We start from the raw sequence: 24,191 nt of genomic DNA, 5'->3' as shown, positions 1-24,191 counted from the left end.
GAAGGAGCAACGACTTGCTGTGAAATTTTGTGTTAAACTTGGAAAATCTGCGACTGAAACTTTTGCTATGCTTAACACGGCTTATGGTGATGTTGCTATGAAGCGTACGGCATGTTTCAAGTGGCATGAACGTTTTAAGTATGGTCGACAGTCCATTGAAGATGATGAGCATCCTGGACGCCCTTCCACGTCAACTGACGACCCACACGTCGACAAAATCAACACCTTGGTGTGGGCAAATCGACGTCTGACTGTCAGGGAGCTTGCTGAAGAGTGTGGGATATCAGTTGGACCTTGTTACGAGATTTTGACCGAAAAATTGAAAATGCACCGCGTTGCTGCGAAATTTGTGCCTCAGAAATCGTGAGTTTTTGACCAAACACTCGATCACTGTTCTTCCCCACACCCTCTACTCACCTGACCTTGCACCTTGCGATTTTGTCTTGTTCCCCAAACTCAAAAGACCCTTGAAAGGAAGAAGATTTGAGACGATTCCCGAGATTAAGGCAAATGCAACGAAGGAGCTGGAGGACATTACAAAAGAAGCATACCAGGACTGTTTCAACAAGTGGAAACACCGTTGGGATACGTGTGTGCGTTGGGGAGGAGAGTACTTTGAAGGGGTCCCAGACCTGTAACTTCTCAATAAAGTACATTTTGTTTTATGACGTCAGTCCGCGTATTTTTTGAACAGACCTCGTACACTTCCACCCTTGATAAAAGAACTAAGTTCAGGGTGAAGAGCATACCTGTTCTGGGTGTAGTGCAGTTCTCTCACTTGAATATCTTTCTTGTCTTGGTACACTCAAGATCTGTGCAGGTGCTTTTGGTGTGGATAATGCCCTCACTGGCTCCTCCACCTTCTCAAATGTTGGATTCTGGTTATAAGTGGGAGATGAGGCATATATTTTAGAAATTAACATTTTCTTAAATTGAAAATGTATTTCCAGTCATACTTACCTTTTCTCTCACACTCTTACCCTTCCTCCTCACTAAGAGCCAGTGTTAAGGACTGAGATGGAGTCAGTCTTGAAAAATTGATAACATTATCTGAATGAGATGCCTATATACAGTATCAAGATAGAGAGCTCATTGATGTAAGTGGAGAGTGTCATGAGAAAAATATTGCTTTGGGCAGTTAAATAGGGTATAAAAGAGTGGATCAAGTGAGAAAAAATCGGACCAATGCTTAGATGGGCAAAGGAAAAAATCCTGTTATTTGAGTAACAGCTATAAGTGTGAAAAGAGAAGTATTATTGGAAATACTTTTTAGTTTAAGAAAATGTTGACTTCTGAGACTAATTAAAGGCATTTGATTATTTGTTACTTGTTATATCTTATATGCTCTGCATATATTACTGTAAGCTGGTTCAAACTTGTAATTTCATTTGATGGCTCTAATCCTTGGTAAATAATTTGGAACCATGCACAATGCTTCCTCATATATCTTTAGGTTATATAGAATTGTTAAGTGGTTGTAGTGTGGCTTTGGAATATGCCATTAATTTCCATTAAACAATAGAAAAACTTACTGTTGTAAAGTTGTCTGTGCCATAACATTCTTCATGCATATAAATATTTCACTATTTCATGATAAAAAGTATAATGTAGATTTCAATCTGAAAAATGGCATAGTTTGATCATTAATTAAAACTTGTATTAAGGATATAAAGATAGGAAATAAAATTAAACACATAATTAATATTGTTGAAAAGTAATTAAATAATAAAAACTACATAGAACTTAATAAAAATAAATATCAAATAGGGAATAATAGAAAAGCATATAATGTAGCTTTCAGTGTGTGATATTTTTTAAAGAAAATATAGAATATATTTATAACTTGTATTGCTTCTTGTGCCTCTTGGTTTTTTGTATTAAATACCATTTACCACATTAGATTCTAGAAATGTAAGCATTACTGTTAAGTAATTAGTGTTTCAATGTTTTCATCTGCAGGAGAACCAGGAATTTGTCTTGACTGTCAACCTGGCCAAAAGGGTGAGAAAGGGGAACAAGGATTGATTGGAGCTCCAGGTCTTCCAGGTGCACGTGGGCCAGTTGGACCTCATGGGTTTTCAGGAGAGAAAGGAAATGATGGGCTTCCGGGTTTAATTGGTCCACCTGGTGAAGATGTAAGAACATTAATGTTACTTGCATAAAACATTTTTTAAAGAATGTGCCTATATTAAATGTCCTTTAGAGCTTAATTCACAGTACATGCTTAAATCTATTGTCATTGGAAAATGTATTTAATATTTTAAAATACTAATTATCATTAAACACACTTTAAATGTTAAATAAAGTCAGCATAGTTTTAATTTCTGTGTTTCTTATTATATATATGTTAAAATTTAATTGTGTCTCTTTACCAAGGGTGAGCCTGGGATTCCAGGTCGTGATGGACAGAAGGGACAAAAAGGAGAGCCTGCTTCTGTACGAGGGGTTATTGGACCAAAAGGTTTTTTTGTTTTTTTTAGTAAAATCTATGGTCTGGCATAACACTATGCTAAAATAAAATTTTATTGAACATTAATTTAAAAAAAACAAAAACCTATTCATGGGGTTGCTCAAAGTAACTGATTTAATATCTGTAAAGGTATGTGTAATAATATTGTATATGTTGCATACTATGGTGTCTGTATGAGCACTTGCCTGTCTCCATTTTATAATGGCTACATCCATGCAGCACTTGAAAAGCTGTGCACACAAGCAAAGTTCAATATTCACTTTTGAAATGAATAATGTTGATGCCAAATTTTATTTTGGAAGCAGGATATTCTACACTAAATTGTTAGGAATTACTCACACTATCATTTACCTTTCAAAAATTAACATAATTTAAAGAATGAAAATGTAAATTTACCACATGTGATTGTTGAGCAGCTCTAATCATAATATAAATGTTCAACAATTGCTTTTTGGGGTGGGTGGCATAAGTAACTCAGAGTGAAGTAGCTGTGAGTAAAATCAAGAGTGCAATAAAATTAACCTTTTTAAAGTTCATGAAATAATTAAATTGATGGATTAACTTTAACTTTTTTTTTTTTTTTTCTTTCACTTGGGACATGAACTTTTGTTAAGTTAACTTAAATTATTCCCTTCACTGTGGATGGGTACTTTGCTTGGGCCTATTATAAATACTAATTTTCTAAGAGTATCTTCATAAAACTTCCCAAGCTTTCAGTAAACATTGCAACTCTGCTGTACATATACAGAAATGAGATTTTTTGGATGGCTGGACTACATTTAAATAGGGTAAGTGCTGACTTGTTTGCAAGAGCTATTAACTAAGTTGTAAGGTAAGTTTTAAACTACGACTAGACAGTGGAGAGCACCAGAATAAGCTAAATTAAAAAAAATCAGATGGTTAGAAAAGTTTAGAAACTAAATATAAAAGTAGTTTTAATGGTAGGCTTAATTCTTAGTACTTTAATGCAAGAAGTATAAGAAATAAAATAAATGACTTTAGAGTACTGCTAGGGATGGAGGACTTTTACATAATGGGAATAACTGAAACATGGTTAAATGTAGACAGTTTTGACGACAAAAATTATTTTTGGTTATAGATTATTTGACAGGGAGAGAGTACTAAAAAGCGAGGGGGATAAGTGGCTTCATATGGAAAATGTAAATTACATACTCTCAAAGTTGGAGGATATTAAAGATAATAGCAAGGAAATTGAATCCATCTGATTTTATATCTGCCACTAAATGATGCTGATGAAATAATTGAGAAACTTTACAGTGAGGTGAAGATTTCAGTTGTCAATGAGGTCATACTTATGGGTGATTTTAATTTTAGGCACGTAGATTAGGAAATGCTGGAGTCTAACCACCATAAGAGAGAAAGGTTTTTGGAAACTATTCAAGATAGTATCCTCCACCAATTGCTCAAGGAACCTACTATAAACAATGTTATTTTGATTTATTGTTAACCTCTAATAAAGAGATGGTTAAGAGGATGGATACTGGAGAGCATTTGGGTGCAAGTGATCATTGTTAGATTTCATATTATGCTACATATGGAGATATGGAATAATTATATTTTGGATGGAAATTTCAGAAACAATTCTTGAAGGGATGCAGCAAGAGTTATTAGTTGTGAATTGGGCAGCTGAGTTATTTCAAGACACTGAGTAAATAGAATATCTTTAAAGATAACTTTTTAAATATTCATGATGAACATATTCCTTATAGAAAGAAAAGGGGGATTGCAAGTAAAAAAAAACAGATGGCTTACAAAAACTTTAAAAGATAAAATTAAAGAAAAGAATCACAAGTTTAAGAAATTTAAATTGACTGGTATGCTGTGAGATTTAGAAGATTATAGAAGATCAAGAGAGTTGGTGAAACAGGAGATTAGAAAATCAGAAGGAACTATGAGGAAAGGTTGGCTGGAAATGTGGAAGAGAACAATAAGGATTTCTTTAAAAACATTAGAGGTAAACAAAATGTTAAGATTGGAGTAGGGCCTCTGAAGAATATTAAAGGAATGTTTGTATCTGATGATTATTAGTTGGCTAGGTTATTCTGCTTTTTTTTTTCAGTTTTTGCTCCCCTTGGTGTGGATTCCTGTATCTAGTGAGGGGACCTCCCAGGAAAGGTTCTGTTCTTTCAGTTTACCTCCTCTTAAATCCAAACATCCACCTATGTGTTTGCTGTACTTGGTGACCCATGAAGGGGAGGAGAGGATCCTGGTGGTTGAGAGGTCCAACCCTAACACACCACTTTGGCCTTGAGTTCCTGTAGATGGGCAGCCTTGAGGTGGCCCACCTTGGGTCAGTTGGCTGGTCCACTTGGGCTAGGGTCAACCAAATACCAGTGTTGGATGTTCTCAACAGCTGTTGTGGACATTTTATCTGATGCTGGTGTTTGGGTATAGTGCTTATGAAACCATGGTGTTTCTACAGTGTCCTTGTTTGGCATTGTAGTGCATTCCCTCGTAGCGCTCCACGATGGGTGGGGTCAATGGGAACCAAAATATTCTTTTTATTATAGATCCTCCAAATAACAACTTAAATAAAACAGTGAAAAAACAGTCCATAGGTAAATGACCACATTTTGAAGATTCTGAGCAGCAATCTTCAACATCTGTAACACCTGTACCTCATTTTCTTATATTACATTCTCTTTCAGACAAACCTTTAGGGAAGATGTCTCCCTTTTTCATTCAGAAGGGACAAGAGGGACTTGCTGGCTCTCCAAAGTTAGTAAAGAAGCTTTGCTTTGGTGACATATTGGTGGAAACATCCACATCTCAACACAGTGAACTCCTTTTGTTTTCAAAGGTGATTGGGGATGTACTTATTGAGGTTATGCCTCATGCTACTTTGAATCCATCATGAGGAGTTATTGTTGAGAAGGATTTGAAGACCATTTTTGAGTCAGATATTCTTGCTGGTTTCTCCACCCAAGGAGTTTCTGCAGTGAGGCATATCTCCACTCCAAAAGATGGAATTATAATGCCGACCAGTATCTTCATTCTGACATTTACATCACCACGTCCACCTGTCATCATCAAGGCAGGTTATCTCAATAGCAAGGTATGGACATACATTCCAAATCCTCTCAGATGTTTCCATTGTCACTCGAAGACATCATGTCATGATTCCTTGACATGTGCTCTTGCAGTGGCAAGGACCATGATGCCAATGAGTGTGAAACGGACCCTCATTGCGTCAATTGCAGTGGCTCTCACTCATCCTACTTTCATTCCTGCCCTAAATGATTGAAAGGAAAAGAGGTGCAGTGTTTGAAAATGATTCAAAACATTACTTACCCTGAGGCATGAAAGTTGCTGTCCACCACTTTATCTTGGATGTATGCTGCTGCACTTCATTCCACAACTACTGTATGAGTGCAGATAGATCTCTCTGTGCCTCCAAAAGAATTGTTCTCAAACCAAATAAAAAAGTCTTTTGACCTCTGTGGTTAAAAATGTTGATGAGTCAGCTTCAATGCCCATCTCTGTTCCTAATATACGTTCCAGCAAATCCTAAAATCCACTTCTTTTGGTTCTGGGTATGGGCATTTCTTCAGATACATCTTCTCCCACCCAAAGATGCAAAACGATTAATTGGTTTACACAGTGAGTCACAGGAATCCACTTACAACAGCAAAGACATTCACATTCGACCCAGGGCAGGATCCATGGAGGTTGGCAGATTTCCCTTGAATAAAGACAATAAAGAAAAAAAGACATGATCATAAACAGAAGGGCTCTCCACCCAGTTTGCTTACACATAAATAAAAATTGCCACCTTGATACAAAGGAACTGTCAAGGTTTACATTCTAATCTGGATGACAGCAAAGCACTCGATGCTTCCTACCATCCTGTATGTCCTTTCTTTCAGGAAACATTTCTGAAACCTGCCAATACAGTCACTTTTCAGTTGTTTTCTTTGTACAAAAATGGCAAACTGTATGATGGACGATTGCATGGAGGGGTGCCACTATTGGTTGACCAGCACATGCCCACTCTGCCTTTCCCACTCGACATGCCCTTGGAGACCATAACCATCTGTGTTTCCTTGAGTCATATCCTCTCTGTTTGTTCTCTCTATCTGTTGCCTGGAGAGACCTATGATCAATTAGATCTTGATGCTCTCATTGAACAGTTGCTGTCTCACTTTTTAATCCTGGGGACCTTAATTGGCAAAAGGTCCGAACTGATCTCTGTGGAAATGCTGATATTGATGGGAGGGGTTGCTCTGTACAGTGTATGCTCTCTGATCACAACCTTTCTCTTTCAAATAGTGGTTCTTATACTTATTTTTATGCACCTAGTCAGCCCTTTAATGCTACTGATAATTCAGTTTCCTCCCCTTCACTATTCTCCCACTTTTCATGGAGGGTTAACAATAATCCACGAGGCAGTGATCATTTTCCTATAATTTTGAGAGAGGCTGGTCGTGGTCGATGCCACCTGACCCTTGTTCTCCAGTGGAAGCTGGATCAAGCGAACTGGCCCTCTTTCACTGCTCTCACAGAACTTGATCCTGCTATTATCTGTAAGCCATCAACAGACGACTGTATGGCAGCAATAACTGACTGTATTATACAAGTAGCTGCTCATTGTATTCCTAAAACCTCGATACATTTTCCACGATATCCTCGTCCATGGTGAAATCCTGCGTGCCACATGGCACAGGAGGCTCAAAAATGGGCGTGGGGTACTTTTGTAGGTATCCCACACTCTCATTTAGCATCACTTTCTGGCAGACCAGTGCACATCCTCTGTGGGTAGGACATCAAATCCAGAAGGACTCTTGGATTAATTTCACAACCAGCATATCTTCTATCACTAGTTCCAAAGATGTATGGGACAAAATTCGAAAGGTCAGTGGGCAATATAATTCTGTTTCCCTCTTGATCTTACTCTCTGATGGCCAGGAAGTAGCTAATAGCCAGAGCATCACCAGTACTCTGGGTAAAAGGTTTTGCCAGGTATCTAGCACTTCTGCTTCATCCTCCACCTTCTTAGCCATCAAGACTCAGGCGGAGCAATCACCTTTTTCCTTTTGAGCTGATTGTTTCTATGATTATAATCATCCCTTTACACTGGTGGAACTCAAAATGGCCATTCATCAGTCTGGCAGTACATTGGTCAGACCTGATGATGTATACTATGAAATTCTACGCCATATATCTCCTGCTTTTCTTGCTATTCTTCTGATTGTTTTTAACCATATCTGGTAGGAGAATGTTTTTCCTGATGCTTGGTGCCAGGCTATTGTCCCACCTTTGTCTAAGCTTGGGAAGGATCCCAAAATTTCTTCAAACTACTGTCCAAATGCTTTGACAAACTGTCTTTGTAAGATGTTGTAAAGGATGGTTAATGCTCATCTTGTTTGGTTCCTCGAATCAAACAGCCTCTTCTCGCCCACCTGGTGTGGGTTTCAACAAAAGAGCTCCACCATGAACCACCTGATTCAACTTCAGATGTCAATCAGAGAAACCTTTCTCAAATGACAACACCTTGTATCAGTGTTTTTTGACATTGAGAAGGCTTATAATGCAACATGGAGGTATGGCATTTTGCAAGACTTCCATATACATTAGTTACCTGGTAATTTGCCCCTTTTTTATTAAACATTTTTTTAATGAACAGGGGATTCCAAGTTCATGTAGGTTCAACACTTTCCTGTTCTTTTCTACAGATACTTGGAGTCCCTCAGGACTATATTTTGATTGTCACACTTTTCAGTATAAAGATTAATGTCATCACTGAACAACTCCCTCTTACTGTTGGAAATGGGCTCTATGTTGACAACTTTCGCATCTCATGTCAGTCATCGAACATGAGGTATCCTGAGTGGCAGCTGGAGACTGCCCTAGATCATTTATCGAAGTGGACAGCAGCAAACGGCTTTAACTTCTCTCTCTCTCAAACTACTTGCATGCACTTTTGCGGCCAATTGGGTATTCACTCTTATTCTGAACTCCGTATCGGTGACGTTGTGGTGCTTGTGGTTCCTGAGACAAAGTTTTTGGGGCTTATCTTTGACCATAAGATTTGAACTTTATACCACACATCAAACAGCTATGGGCCAAATGCTCAAAAACACTAAACAATTTCTGTGTCCTTTCTTCCACTACTTGGGAAGTGGATCGATGTTTTGTGCTAAAGATATATCTTGTTCTTATTCGATCGAAACTAGACTATGGATCACTGGTCTTTGGCTATGCCAGGACCTTTGCCTTAAAGATTCTGGACCCTATTCATCATGAAGGACTTTGGCACTTCCCCAATTCAGAGCTTATACATAGTCTCATGAACCTTCTTTGCACCTCTGCTGTTTGCAACTGTCTTTAATATATGCTTCGAACCTTCATTCCTTACCAAAGCATCCCAGCTGTGGTTGTGTTTTCCTTCCTTGGTGGGCCATACTTTTTCAGAATAGACAATCTTCCGTCACTCCTTTTGGCCTTCGTATCCAGGCACAGTTGGATAAATTAGGTCTGTCCTTGGATAACATTGCTGCATCCAGTGGTCAGCCCATCCCACCATGGCTACTTACTGCCCTCAAATGTGACCTATCTTTAAATCATGTGAGAAAAGCAGATACTCCCAATTGGAAATACAATCTGTTATTTGCTGAACATCTTTCGGACCATCCTTCCATTCCTATTTATATAAATGGTTCAAAATCAGATGACTGTGTGGGCTCTGCCATGGTTTGTTGTGTTTTGGTGGGCGTGCACAGAATCGCTTATACACCTTCTTTGTTCACTGCTGAATTGTATGTCATTTCTCTTGCCATGGATCACACAGAAGCTAAGCAGTACTCAAACAGCACTATTTATACTGACTTGCTTAGTTCTCTACTGGCCCTTGAAGTGCTTCAGGTTAGTTCACACCCTGTTCTGTCCAATATTCAAAACCAACTGGCCCATTTCTCTTTATCATTTACTTCTATCCAGTTTTTCTGGATACCAAGCCATGTTGGTATTTGCGGTAATGAGCTTGCCAACACTGCACCTAAATGAATCTGCTCTGGCACTATCACTGCTGTGCCTGTTACATACATGGACACTGGTCCTGTATTCAAGGCTCAGCTCCATGCCAGTTGGCTGTCAACTTGGAGTGAGCAATATGAAAACAAGCTTTTCCAAATAAAACCCTCTATTGGACTTTAGCCATCTTGCTTCTGTAAGGATTGGAAAGAGGAAGTCGTTCTAACTAGACTACCCATTGGTCACAATTTTTTTAACTTATCATTTTCTTTTATCTGGGACTGATGCACCAATGTGCTGTTTGTGTAACACTCATGTCACAATAAGCCACATTTTATTGTCTTACCATTGTTATGACTCTGATACAGCACCATTTTAAACACTTTCTGTCCCAAGATTTATCCGTAATGTAAAACAGTGTTATTGGCAATGATGACACTGTTGATCTTAGGAATGTCTTCAGTTTTTTAAAGGCCATTAATCTTTTTAATGCTATTTAAGTTTTATAATGTATATATTTGACATATTTTAATGTGATTCCATTTTAAGAATCAATGTACATCTAGTTTGATTTGAAATTAGAAAATGGCCGTAATGTCAAATAACTCGAAACCAGGACTGGAAAGGCCAACTTCAGGTAACTGACGGTAGTTTTTGAACTTGTTAGTTTTCCTGGCGAGTTATGACAATTATAATTATGCTACAAAAAGTCTTTTATAACTTTTATTACTCTAGTTTTTTTCTTTTACAGCTGTAGGTTAGATGTAAAAATTGGATTTAATGCTATTTATGTTTTTAATTCAAAAATTAAACTTTGTTTTATCTTAATTTCCTTTTATGAATTTTAATAATTTTACTTTAATTTTAACTTTTTACCACATGTTTGGCACAGAGAGCCGAGTTGCTTTGCGCCATAAAACACCAAAACAAGCAACCAGTGTTAACAGTTGACAGAGAGAAAAAAATTGAACATGATAATCACATCAATTCTTAGCTTTTTAAGGTAAAATTGGGAAGTTTAAAAAATAAATTTCCTAAGTTAGATAATATTTCCCCCAAATTTCAGATAAAAGTAGATTTGTCTACTTGAGACAAATTTCATAAGTCCCTAAATAATGGCCAGATGATATAAATTGTTCTAGTATTTACAGACATAATAGTTTTACATCAGTCATAGGAATATATTTGAAAAATCTGATTAAAAAATGCTTTGCAAAGTCATTAAACAAAGTTCACCATGTTATTGGACAGTCACCATTGTTTTGCTAAATAAAAATTATGCCTTATAAATATTTTGACATTGTTTGATAAGGTTACTGCCTATTTAGGTGAAGGTAAAGGTGTAGATTTGGTGTATCTGAATATTCAGAAAGCATTTGATAAGATGCCACATAAAAGACTTGTTAGAAAATTGATCTGTATTTGTGTGGGAGATAAGTTAGTTAAATGGATAGAAGAGTGGCTGGATGGAAGAAGGCAGAGGGCTGTTACAAATGTAGTTTTGTCAAAATGGATTAATGTCACAAGTATGGTATCTTGGAACTCAGTCTTAGGACCTTTGTTCTTTTTGAGATACATAAATGACATAGATGAGGGAATGATCGATAAATTTCTTAAATTTATCAATAATATTAAGGTCTTGGGTGTTGTTAGCTATGAAGAGGATGCTGCTCATTTACAATGAATTTAGATCATTTAGTGAGTTGGGTATACAAACAGATGTTTTTTAATTGCAATAAATGCAAGGTTATGCATATGGGTTATCATAATTTTAATTGTGAGTATAATTTTGATAGGGATAACCTTAACAATGTTATGGAAGAAAAAATCTTGGTGTCGTGTTTTATTAGTTTCTTAAGCCATCCAAGCAGTGTATTATTACTAGTAGTAAGACAATTAGAATTTTAAGTTGTATCTACAGAAATATTGAATGCAATTTTTAAAAGATAATGTTACAGGTCACTGGTTCAGCCATACTTGGAATATTGTGTTTAGTCTTAGAATCCTTACCTTAGAAAAGACATTGAATTGTTGGAAAGGGTTCAGAGAAACGTTTCTAGAATTAAACTTTGCATGGAAAGTTGCCATATGAGGAGAGATTAAGATCTCTAAAATTGTTTTTTCTTGAAAAAAAAGGAAGAGTTAGAGGAGCCCTAATTAAGGTGTTTAAGATTGCAAAAGGCATTGATAGTATTGATGCATCACTTTTTTCATACTAAATGGCAAGAATGGTAGGACTAGGGAACACAAATATACATTTTGAAAGTGTAAGAGCCATCTTCAGTTTTATTTTTTAACAGGATAGTTTACCTTTAAAACTAGTTTCCTTCAGATATTATGGAAGCAGTAATTTTAAAGGGTTTGAGAAAAAGCTTAAGAAATATATGAATGATAAGGGCTGTATTTGATAGTTTTATCTTTTTTGTTTATAGTTTGAGTGTAGTTTAGTAAATGAAACAACCTAGATGGACAAAGAGTCTCTTGTTGTCCCTAAATATTGTTTTATGTTATTTTCCGGAAGTTTTGTTAGACTATAATGAAAAGTTTGCTATTTTTATCCTTTTGTTGTTTTTGTCAAAAAGTATGGAACAATAATTAAAATATATTTATAATACTTACTGCATACTTAAGCTCATTTACATTTAAGTAACACATTTTAGATGTTCTTCAATAAACTTTATTGAGTTTCGCAAGTGTTATTGTCCATAAAAGAAATTGAGTAGCTTTCAAATTTGTTTCTTTAGAATACAAAAACTTATCAATAATGAGAACAGTATGTTCCAAAACTACTGTAATTTACTTGAATTTCTAAGTAAGCTCCAAATAAGTAAAAAAATTCTTTTAAAAAGTTGGACTAGCACCATAATAGTAATGGGATGAGAGTCATTTGTGGAGTGGAAAATTTCAGCAGTAAATTCAAGACGATGGATTCAAGTAGAGGAAGACCTGTTCTAGCTATTTCTTGATTATAAATGTGTATATTAATCATTTAAAGCTGATTATTGAACAATCTTGAAAGTTGGAGAGAAGGAAGAAAGGCTTCTATGGTGCATTTGACAAATTTATTGATATCTTGGCTAGTCAAAAGGGTTGGAAGTTCAACATTTTAATTTTTCCTTGTGATTATGTATAGCTTTGGTTTTTAATCAGTTGGAAACTGAAGTAGTCTATTTTTGAGACAAGAAAATTCTAAAAGGGATAAATCAGAGTTCAGATGCATCATATGAAGAAATAACAATTGAGAAAGAATATGTACATGAAGTCAAAACTAAATTTTAATGTGAATTTTATGAATATAGATTAATAATAAAATTGTTTAATAGCATTTTGAAAGTAAAAGGTCATGATATGTATAAAAGAGCCAACCCCAGATGCAAAGGGTTAAGTTACAGCTTAGTAATCACTTGCCACATTTATGTATAACATTACATTTAGTATACAAAAACAACATTTTATTTATGGTTTAATATTGCAGATGTTTGCTTTTTGTCGTAGGTGATAAAGGAGATCAAGGACCACCAGGTCCAGTTGGAAATCCTGGACGTGAAGGACTACCTGGTATTAGAGGGCCACCTGGATTTCCTGGTGCAAAAGGTGATAAGGTGGGACATATTTTGCAAATATTCAAATAAATTCTTAAGGACTCAAACAAAAAAAAAAGAGGAAATAAAAAAACAAAACATAAAATAAAATGCACTTTTCTGTAATCCAATGGGCTGGCTTAACAAATTTTGTCTATGTTAAGCACTGATCATAAACGTATGCATCCCTGAGCATGACACATCTGTCTCAATAAGATTTCTTAATGGTTTTAAATGCACTTCTCTGCAACTATGTTTGTTATTCACTGATATAATAATGTGTGAAGTTTTATGACAAGATTTTTCATTGATAAAAAAGTGTCAGCTTATAAAAACAAAAAAAAGGAAATCTTGTATCATATTTTAAATGTTTGGCACTTTGATGGTCACCAGTTCTATTTTATGAATTTTACTTTCTTTATAAGTATAATTATTATACTACAGAAAATATTGGAACAGAACACAATAAGCTAGTAATTTACATCTTTTAGTTTGAGTCAAGATGGTAGAAAGAAAGATTGCATTTATTCAATGCTTGAAGTGGAGGAGTAGTGAAAGTGGGATGGTTTGAACTCCTTGAAATTAAAAAAGAAAACGGATCTTAATTGATTTGTGTATTATTTTAGATTAGACCAACATCTATGAGTTTGAAATAGCCAATCTGAATTTTTGTTGTGTATTAACTACATTTACAATAGTAGGAGGACAAAAAGTGTATTAAACATGTAGGTGGTTGATTGTTTATCTTAAAAGGTTAAGTGAAAGCCCAACCAAATTGATTGATATGAAAATTAAAGGAGATACAGTTTGTTTCTCAAGAAGGCTGGTATGAGTATTAACACTTTTACTAATGAAGCACAGAACAATGTTTCGACCTTCTTAGATTATCTTCAAGTTAACATTAACCTAAGAAGGTCAAAACATTGCTATCTGCTTTATTAGTGAAAGTATTAATACCCATACCATCTGTCCTGAGATACTTTGTTACTTCAAAAGGGTTTCTCATGATGATGAACAGTTTGTTTCATATGATGCTGCCTGTAGTTTTGGCAGTTTTCTTTTTACCAGAATGACAGTTCTGTGTGATGGATGAGTTTGTGAAGGGGATAACACTGCTGGTTGACCAGCACATGCCCACCTTGTCTGTGCCACTGGATACACCTTTGGAGGTGGTAGCCATCCAGGTTTCTTTGTGTTGTACCGTCACTGTTTGCTCTCTCTATCTGTCTATAGGAGAGATGTACAGTCAATCAGACCTTGAAGCTCTCATAGAACAGTTGTTGTCTCCCATTTTTATCTTGGGAGACTTTAATGGAGACAAAACCCTTTGGGAGTGGTTCTGATATTGATGGGAGGGCTCATTCTGTAGAGCATTTGTTCTCAGAATACAACCTGTCTCTCTTCAGTACTGATGACTTCACCCATTTTCAGCACTTTGTTAGTTTTTTAGTGCTATTGAGTTATCTATCTGTTCTTTTTTTTCGGAAGGTTCAGAGCAGTGATTATTTTCCCTTTGTTTTGTTGGATGTCAGCCATGGTTGATGTCACCCCACCAAAGTGCCATGGTGGAAGTTGAAACAGTTTGACTGGCTTGCTTTCACAACTCTCTCAGAGCTAAATTTTGCTGTCATTAATCTTCCATCTATCAATGACTGTGTGGAGGCAATAACTGATTGTTTTATTCAACCAGCTGGTTGTTCTATCACCTAAATTTCAACATGTTTCCCACAGTATTCTCATCCATGGTGGTTTTCTGCCTGCCAGCAGGTACAGTAGGCTCGGAAGTGGGCTTAAGATACTATTTGCAGGTATCCTACTCAAACTTCTTTTTTACCCATTTTTATTCATAATTTTCTACACAACAGGTGAATTTAAGCCTCTTCTGTTTGCAATTATCTTTTCAGTATGCTATCAAGGTTCAATTCTCACCACAGCTTTCCACCTGGGGTTGTGTCCTTCTTCTTTGGTGAGCTGTGCTATTTCAGAATAGATAATCTGCCATTTCTCTTTTCAATTCTCACCACAGCTTTCCATCTGGGGTTGTGTCCTCCTTCTTTGGTGAGCTGTGCTATTTCAGAATAGATAATCTGCCATTTCTCTTTTTGGCCTGAGCATCCAGGTGTAGCTGGCCAAATTGAGACTGTCATTAAATGAAATTGCCTTCAATGAACAACCCATCTTTCTATGACTTGTAGTCATCTCCACCTGTGACACCCCTCAGTGTGGATTCCTGTACGTGGTGAGATGACCTCCTTGGAAAGGTTCTGTTATTTCAGTTTACCTTCTCTGGGATTTAAACATCTACCCACATGTTTGCTGTGCATAATGACCCGTGATGGGGAAGAGAGGATCCTGGTGGTTGAGGGGTCCAATCCTAACACACCACTTTGGCCTTGAATTCCTGTTGATGGGTAGCCTTGGGGTGGCCCACCTTGGGTCAGTCGGCTGGTCCACTTGGTCTAGGGTCAACCAATACCAGTATTGGATGTTCTCTACAGCTGTTGTGGACATTGTATCTGATGCTGATGTTTGGTTATAGTGCTCACATAACCCTGGCATTGTTGCAATGTCCTTGTTATGCAATCTAGTGCATCCCCTCGTAGGGCTCCATGGTGGGTTGTGTTATTGAGCACTGAAATATTCCTTTTTTATGGATCCTTTAAATAAACTTAAATAAAATAGTGGAAAAACAGTTCATAGGTAAACGACCACAACTTGAAGATCCTGAGCAGCAATTTTCAACATCTATAACACCTGTTGTATCTCATTTTCTTATAATACATTCTCTTTCAGATAAACCTTTAGGGCATATGTCTCCCTTTTTCATTCAGAAGAGACAAGAGGGACTTGCTGGCTCTCCAAAGTCAGAAAAGAAGCTTCAGTCTGGTGACAGGTTGGTGGAAATATCCACATCTCAACACAGTGAACTCCTCTTGCATTCAAAGGTGATTGGGGATATACCTATTGAGGTTACATCTCATGCTACTTTAAATTCATCATGAAGAGTTATTGTTGAGAGGGACATGAAGAACATCCCAGAGTTGGAGATTCTCACTGGTTTCTCCACCCAAGGGGTTTCTGTAGTGAGGCGTATCTCCACTCAAAAAGATGGAATTACGATGCCAACCAATGTCCTCATTCTGACATTTACATCACTGCGTCCACCTGCCATTATCAAGGCAGGTTATCTTAATTGGAGGGTATGGCCATACATTCCAAACCCTCTCAGATGTTTCCAGTGCCAGCAGTTTGGTCTCTCAAAGCCATCATGTTGTGGTTGCTTGGCATGTGCTCTTGTGGTGGCAAAAACCACAATGCCTATGAATGTGAAATGGACCCTTATTGCACCAATTGTAATGGTTCTCACTCATCCTACTTTCATTCCTGCCATAAATAATTGGAAAAAAGAGGTGCAGCATTTGAAAACGATACAAAACATTACTTACCCTGAGGCTCAAAAGTTGCTGTCCACCACTTCATCTTGGACGTATGCTGCTGCACTTCATTCCACTACTACAGTGGGAGTGCAGACGGTTTTCTCTGTGCCTCATTCTCAAACCACATGAAAGGTCTTTTGGCCTACATGGTTAAAAAGTTGATAAATCAACTTCAATACCCTTCTCTGCTCCTAACATGCATTCCAGAAAATTCCAAGATCCACTTTGTTTGGTTTCGGGTATAAGCATTGTCTCAGGTACATCTTCTCCAACCCCAAGATGCAAAACCATCATTTGTTCACATCCTCAGTCGCTGGAATCCTCTTCCAACAGCAAAAACCTACCCAATCGAACAAGGGCAGGGTCTATGGAGGTCGATAGACCTCCCTCGAATAAGGACAGTAAAGAAAAGAGACGTGGTCATAAACAGAAAGGTTCTCCACCCAATTCACCAACACATAAATAAAAATGGCCACCTGGATATAATGAAACTGTCAAGGTTTACATTATATTCTGGATGGCATCAAAACACTGATTGCTTCCTACAATCCTGTATGTCTTTCCTTACAGGAAACATTAATCAAACCTGCTGATACAGTTATCTTTCGGAAGTTTTCTTTGTACAGAAATGACAGGCTGTGTGATGGATGAGTGGCACTGTTGGTTGATCAGCATGTGCCCTGTCTTTGCAACTCAACACACCCTCGGAGGCCATAGCCATCTGTGTTTCCTTGGATCATACCATCACTGTTTGTTCTCTCTACCTGTTGCTTGGAGAGATCTATGGTTAATCAAACCTTGATTCTCTCATTGAACAGTTGCTGTCTCCCTTTTCAATTCTGGGGTACTTTAATGGACATCATCCCCTCTGGGGAAGTGCTGATATTGATGAGAGGGGTCTCTCTGTAGAGCATGTGCTTTCTGATCACAACCTTTCTTTTTTTCATTACTGGTTTTTCTACTTATTTTCATGCACCTAGTCAGCCCTTTAATGCTACTGATAATTCAGTTTCCTCCCCTTCACTATTCTCCAATTTTTCATGGATGGTTGACAATCATCCACGAGGCAGTGATCATTTTCCTATAATTTTGAGAGAAACTGGCTGTGGTTGATGCCATCAGACTCACGTGCCCCAGAGGAAGCTGGATTAAGCAAACTGGCCCTCTTTCATTGCTCTTGCAGAACGTAATCCTGCCATCATCTGTAAGCCATCAATAGACGACTGTGTGGCAGCAGTAACTGACTGTATTATACAAGCAGCTGCTCAGTGTATTCCTGAAACCTCGACACATTTTCCATGATATCCTTATCCGTGGTGGAATTCTTCCTGCCATATGGCAAGGAAGGTTCAAAAACAGGCCTGGGATACTTTTCGTAGGTATCCCACACTCTCTCACAGCATTGCTTTCCAGTAGGCCCATGCACATGCTCGGTAGGTAAGACATCAAAGCCAGAAGGAATCATGGATTAATTTCACAACCAGTATATCTCCCACCACCAGTTCCAAAGTCATATGGGGCAAGATTTGAATGGTCAGTGGGCAATATAATTTTGTCCTTCTCTTGATCTTACTCTCTAATAGCTGATATCCAGAGCTTTGCTGATACCCTTGGTGAAAGCTGTTGCCAGGTATCTAGCACTTCTCTTTCTTCCTCCACTTTCTTAGTCATCAAGACTTGGACAGATCGATCACCTCTTTCCTTTTGAACTAATTCTGTCTATGACTATAATCGTCCCTTTGCACTGGTAGAACTGAAACTGGCCCTTCATCGGTCTGGCAGCACATCAGTTGGATCTGATGATGTACACTATGAGATGCTGTGCCATTTATCTCCTGTTTTTCTTGCTATTCTTCTGCTTGTTTTTAACTGGATCTGGCAGGAGAATGTTTTTCCTGACGCCCGGTGCCAGGCTATTGTCCCACCTTTCTCTAATCCTGGGAAGGATCCCAAGATTCCTTGAAACTACTGTCCAATTGCTTTGACGAGCTGTCTCTATAAAACTTTAGAGAGGATGGTTAATGCTCATGTTGTTTGGTTCCTCAAATCAAACAACCTCCTCTCGCCCACCCAGTGTGGGTCCCGATGTCAGAGCTCCACCATGAACCACCTGATTCAACTTCAAATGTCAATCAGAGAAGCCTTTCACAAACGACAACATCTTGTATCAGTGTTCTTTGACATTGAGAAGGTTTATGATACAACATGGAGGTATGGCATTTTGCGAGACCTCCATATACATGGGTTATGTGGTAATTTGCCCATTTTTATTAAACATTTTTTAATGGACAGGGGGTTCCCAATTCGTGTGGGTTCAACATTTTCCTGTTCTTTTCTGCAGGAACTTGGAGTCCCTCAAGGCTGTGTTTTAAGTGTCACACCTTTAAGTATAAAGATTAATGCCATCACTGAATAACTCCATCTTACTGTTGCAAATGGGTTCTATGTTGACAACTCTCACATCTCATGTTAGTCGTCGAACATGAGGTATCTTGAGCAGCAGTTACAGACTGCCCTAAATCATTTACTGAAGTGGACCACAGCAAACGGCTTTAACTTCTTTCTCTCTCAAACTATTTGCATGCACTTTTGCAGCCAACGGGGTATTCTCCCTGATACTGAACTCCATATCAGTGAATTTGTGCTGCCTGTTGTCCCTGAGATAAAGTTCTTGGGGCTTATCTTTGACCATAAGCTGATCTTTATACCACACTTCAAGCAGCTACGTGTCAAATGTACAAGAGCACTGAACATCCTCACTGTCCTCTCTTCCACCACTAGAGCAGATATGTTCTATGCTAAAGATATATCATGCTCTTATTCAATCGAAACTTGACCATGGATCACTGGTCTATGGTTCTGCCAGGGCCTCGGCCTTAGAGATGCTGGACCCCATTTATCAACAGTGACTTCAGCTCTGTACTGGGGATTTCCACACTTCTCCCATTCAGAGCTCATAGTCTCATGAACCTTTTCTGCACCTCTGCTGTTTGCAACTGTCTTTAATATATGCTTTGAATCTTCATTCCTTACCAAAGCATCCCACCTGGGGTTGTGTTTTCCTTCCTCAGTGGGCCATACTTTTTCAGAATAGATGATCTGCCATTGCTCCTTTTGGCCTTTGTATCCAGGCACAGTTGGTTAAATTGGGTCTGTACTTGGATAACATTGCTGTATTTCTTGACACTGGTGTAGAAGCTGATCAGGTCAAGGTCTTTTTTATATTTAACAATGTATTCCTTGGCAGCATTTCCAATAGAAACTGCCTCATCAGATTTGTGTAAGGATTCATTGTTGTAGTCAAGTTCAGTGATGTTGCCTTCAAAATATTCTGGCTTGATGTATCTGACAAGTATATTTCTAACTTGTGTAATCAGAGTTCTATGCATAATGTGTATGCAAGGTTCTTCTCTTTGCAATATCAAATTGGTTTGCTCAAATACAGGAAATACAGACTGAAGAAAAAGACAAAATAACAAGTTCATTTTATTGTCCAAGAAAACTGTTAACTTATCTAACTTTCTCTGCACATAACATTTCTTGGTTACTTCCTTGCTAGCTTTCATTTTCTTCTCTTTTTTCATTGATTGTCTCTTCTTTAGTTCAAGGTCAGACTGCCTAAACATATATTGAGTTATATCAAATGTTTCTTTGTCTGCTTTTGGAGACTGTTGTCTTGTGTTCCTGTGTGGCTGAGAGGATGTCTTGACTGTGTCCCTGTGTGGCTGAGAGAGTGTCTTGACTGTTAAAGTATTTCTGCCTGACTGAGCTGCATGTTTAGATCCTTTTGAATCTAGTTTTTCCTTTTCACAGTGAAAATACTTCTTCAATGGCTTCCACATGTCCGATATTCCGTTGAGGCACACCCCAAGTGATAGCCATCTTGTGTTAACAAGTTGTAGAATTTTTCTTGTTTCTTTGTCAAACAATCTTTGAAACTCTTTGATATGTTGTTTTCTGCCAGCACTTTTGTCCAGAAAATAGTAGACATCTATCAATATATCAGAAACTGAGCAGGGCAGTTCTCTGGGCAGCAATATTCATGAGGTGACATGCACAGCCCATGAAGTAAATGCTAGGCTGTAGTCCTGAGATGTGTCCCATCACACCTTTACCCATACCAGACATAACTGAGGCATTGTCTGAAGAAAAACTAAGACATTTTTCCCATGGAATTTTCCTCTTTGTCAGTTCATGGTCCAAAAGCTTAAAAATATTCTCTACCATTGAAGCTTCTTTCCATTCCACCATTGTCAAAAGAGAACAAACAATTTTTCCAAGCAAAGGGTCAAGATATCGGACAACCACTGGATATAGTTTTGAGTCATCCATGTCTGTGGATCCATCTGTGGTGAAACTGTAAACACTGTTAGTAAGTATGCTTGAAATCATTTTGTCATCTTCACAACCCAACATTTGTACAATGGCTGTAGTTTTGGTTCTCGCACAGCCATATTTTTTTGCTATATCAGAGTCTGGAAACATTTTTCTGAATAGATGTCCTGCATGATCTTGCTACAGCTAGGGGTAAATTATGAGCAATGACGAATTGCGTGAACATCACTTCAGCATTTATGGTTTCATATTCTGAATTCTTACTCATAAATGTCGTTATCTGCATCGTTTTTGTCTTTGCCTCAGCCTTTTGTTGGTGAGATGCCAATTTTGTATGTCTGTAGCAATCGTTTATCCCGCCATGCACCACAGCAAAATCGATGTGACAAACTGTACAAAATGCATGACTGTCACTGACTTTTGATGCAATGACCAGATATTTTGCATTATACACTTTCCTAAATTTTTGATTCACAGTTTTAGTCCTTTTAGATTTGCCAGAAACAAGACAATCTGGTGAACGAGGCCTCTTTTTTTCCAACTTGTGAACGATCGCATTGGTGTTTCTATGCCGCTTAGAAAACAAGAAATACCCATCTACGTGAGCACTGATTGGCTGGCAAGCAGTGATGACGTAACTATGGATTCCCCCATGTACCCGGTATGGAGAAGCACCACACTCAAACTATTGGTAGACGTTGGAGATACAAATATTTTTTTATTATATCAAGCACAAACATGATTTGCAAGTAGCCATTTGGACTATGTCTTTTATTTATTATCAAAATTTATTTGTATCTCACCAGAAATTTTCTTTTCACCCCTTTCAAGTCCTGGGGGAACAATTTGTCACTTTATTGTATAGGCCTATATAATATATAGGAATTTGGGAGTTGCAACAAGTTGTAATATTTGTCTGTATGAGCATATAGTCGTAATGTATACACCAAAATCATAATGATTACGCTCAAATTGTAATGGTTGGCATCTCTGATTTACACTGACTCTCTTGGCTCTCTTCTAGCCCTAGAATCACTTAACTTTAGTTCTTACCCTGTTTTTGTTGATATTCAACAATGACTGGACCATTTTTCTCTATTTTCCAATACTGTGCAGTTTTCTTGGATACCTCACCATATTAGTATTCACAGGAGCAAGTTCACTGATGCTGCAGCCAAATCCATTTTCTTTGCCCTTTCCCATATATGGATTACAATCCTGTACACAGAGTTTGGTTTTGCACAGTTTGGCAATTGATTTGGAGTGAGCAACATCATAAGTTTTTTTCAGATCAAACCTTCTGTTGCTCTTTGGCTGTGTTTTTTCCATAAGGACCAGAAGGAAGAAATTGCCCTGGTTATGTTTGCATTAGTTGTTACAATTTTTAACCCATTGTTTTATTTTATCTGGGACTGATCCACCAATGTGTGGCCTTTGTGACACTCAAGTTACAGTGGTACATGTTTTACTGTTGTGCTGTCATTACAGCTGTGTGCAGCAGCATCATTTTGAACATGTATTTCCTACAGGTCTACCTCTGATGTTGGATGGTGTCACTGGCAATTGAAATTTTAATATTTGAGAAGGGGAGATTGTGAATGAGGACAATAAGGCAAAGTTTATTTGATAGGACAGCTGCTTAAACTGGTATAATAACCTAAATATTTTCCATGAGAGCCTACTTGCCAGTGAAAGAAAAACAACAAAAAATATCATTTATAATGAAGCCTTGATTTAAAATGAGTTTGTATTTTATTTTCAAAAATTCACCAAATATTTTACCTATCAAAATACGGAATGGGGAAAGAAAGAGAGAGAGAGAGAGTAGTTTTTTTAACCCAGGTAATGCCAATTATCCCTGCTAGTATAATATGAAGAGTATAATACATTCAACCAAATATTAGATATTTGAAATCTGAAAAATAGATCCACATTCTGTATGATCTTAGAAATGGATATTTGAATTTTCCATTTCCCACAGTTAAAAAAAAAAACTGTTAAGAAATTCTATCTTGATAATATGAATAAGAAGGATCTAGTTTTGTAGTGAAAGTAAATTGAACCAGCCAATTTCTTGAGTTTGGCCAATGTATCTTGTGTGTGTGTGTAAAATTTTATAATACTGAAATGTGTAATTGGCAAATTGTTAAGGGTGATTGACTAATGTTTAAGAAGCTTTTTTATGTTCACTGACATGACTAATTAAAATGTATCTTGTCTGTTCCTATGATAAATGTATGTGTGAGATATTTAGAAATTATTTAATTATGACAAATGGAGAAATTCAAGAAAAGAGTAAGAGCTTTCATGTTTATTTTTGTAGTTAATGAAAACAGAAAGTGAACTGTATAAAATGAACATGGTGCAAGTCAGTCACACTATAAATAATAAAAATGGGATACGAAATGAAAGTTAACATGTCAGTCTGTGCATTAACTACACATGATTAGAAAAACATCACTTATCATATGTGAAGTTTCATCACATGCAGTAAACCTCCAAAATGATTACTTGCAGTATTTCCTTGATTGCAAGTACCATCCAAGTGATAATAAAACTAACTGTCCACAAAAGCTGATGACTTTCAAGTGCATTTATGTTTGATGAGGAAATGTTTTTTGATTCTTTGACTAAGAATGTCAACTAATCAGTCACATCTTTAAATATTTACACTGCATATGATCATTAATAAAAGACTAGTTAAAGTTTTTTGAAGGTAATATTTCTTGCAGTCATGTTGCACAGCATGGTATAATGTTGTGTTTTTTACTTTTATCTGTATTTCTAATTAAGAATGTATGTTTCTTAACTGCTTACACTCAAACATATACTGTTTAAATGCATTGGTTAACACCTAACATATTATTATCTTTGTAGGGATTGCAAGGACTCCCTGGAAGTATGGGTCCTCGTGGTCCTCCTGGTTCTAGGGGTTTTCCTGGTCCAAAGGGAGAGTCTTCTGTAGGTCGACCAGGACCACCTGGTGAAAAGGGAGATAGGGGACTTCCAGGAAATGATGGTTACAGAGGGTTTAAAGGAGAAAAAGGAGCTCCAGGTATTGTGATAATTGTTATTTTAAAGTAACATGGGAATAAAGAAGTAATGTTTTTAATTCTCTTGCTATAGTTAGGTCAAAATGTGACTATCACAACTTCTAAGAGAGTTACATTCAAAATGTAACTAATGAACTTTATTATCACTATATACAAATAAACTTGGCAACAAAACAATTTTAGCATTGTCAGCTTTAAGTTCTTAATTTTATAAGAAAATATTTCTCTAAATTCTCAGTTTTCCTTAGTATAAGAATTATGGCATTTGCTCTCTAGGTCTTCTCTTTTCTCCAAATTCTTGAACACCCCTCTTTCAAACATCGAA

The 24,191-nt window shown here is 37.2% G+C and overlaps 1 protein-coding gene across 1 annotated transcript in view; it reads left to right on the top strand.

Moving 5' to 3' along the window:
* LOC143241100 (uncharacterized) overlaps positions 1-24,191 on the top strand; it is a 168,162-nt gene that overhangs the window by 97,637 nt on the left and 46,334 nt on the right. Inside the window, exons 19-22 of the mRNA XM_076484645.1 lie at positions 1,960-2,135; positions 2,377-2,461; positions 12,956-13,062; positions 23,691-23,868. Of these exons, the coding sequence (XP_076340760.1) occupies positions 1,960-2,135; positions 2,377-2,461; positions 12,956-13,062; positions 23,691-23,868 (546 nt within the window). The remainder of the gene's footprint in view (positions 1-1,959; positions 2,136-2,376; positions 2,462-12,955; positions 13,063-23,690; positions 23,869-24,191) is intronic.

This window comes from Tachypleus tridentatus, chromosome 13, assembly GCF_004210375.1.
Source record: "Tachypleus tridentatus isolate NWPU-2018 chromosome 13, ASM421037v1, whole genome shotgun sequence".
Classification (NCBI taxonomy): Eukaryota; Metazoa; Arthropoda; class Merostomata; order Xiphosura; family Limulidae; genus Tachypleus; species Tachypleus tridentatus.
Note: the sequence above shows the minus strand (reverse complement) of the source record. Positions and strands in the feature narration are given on the sequence as shown.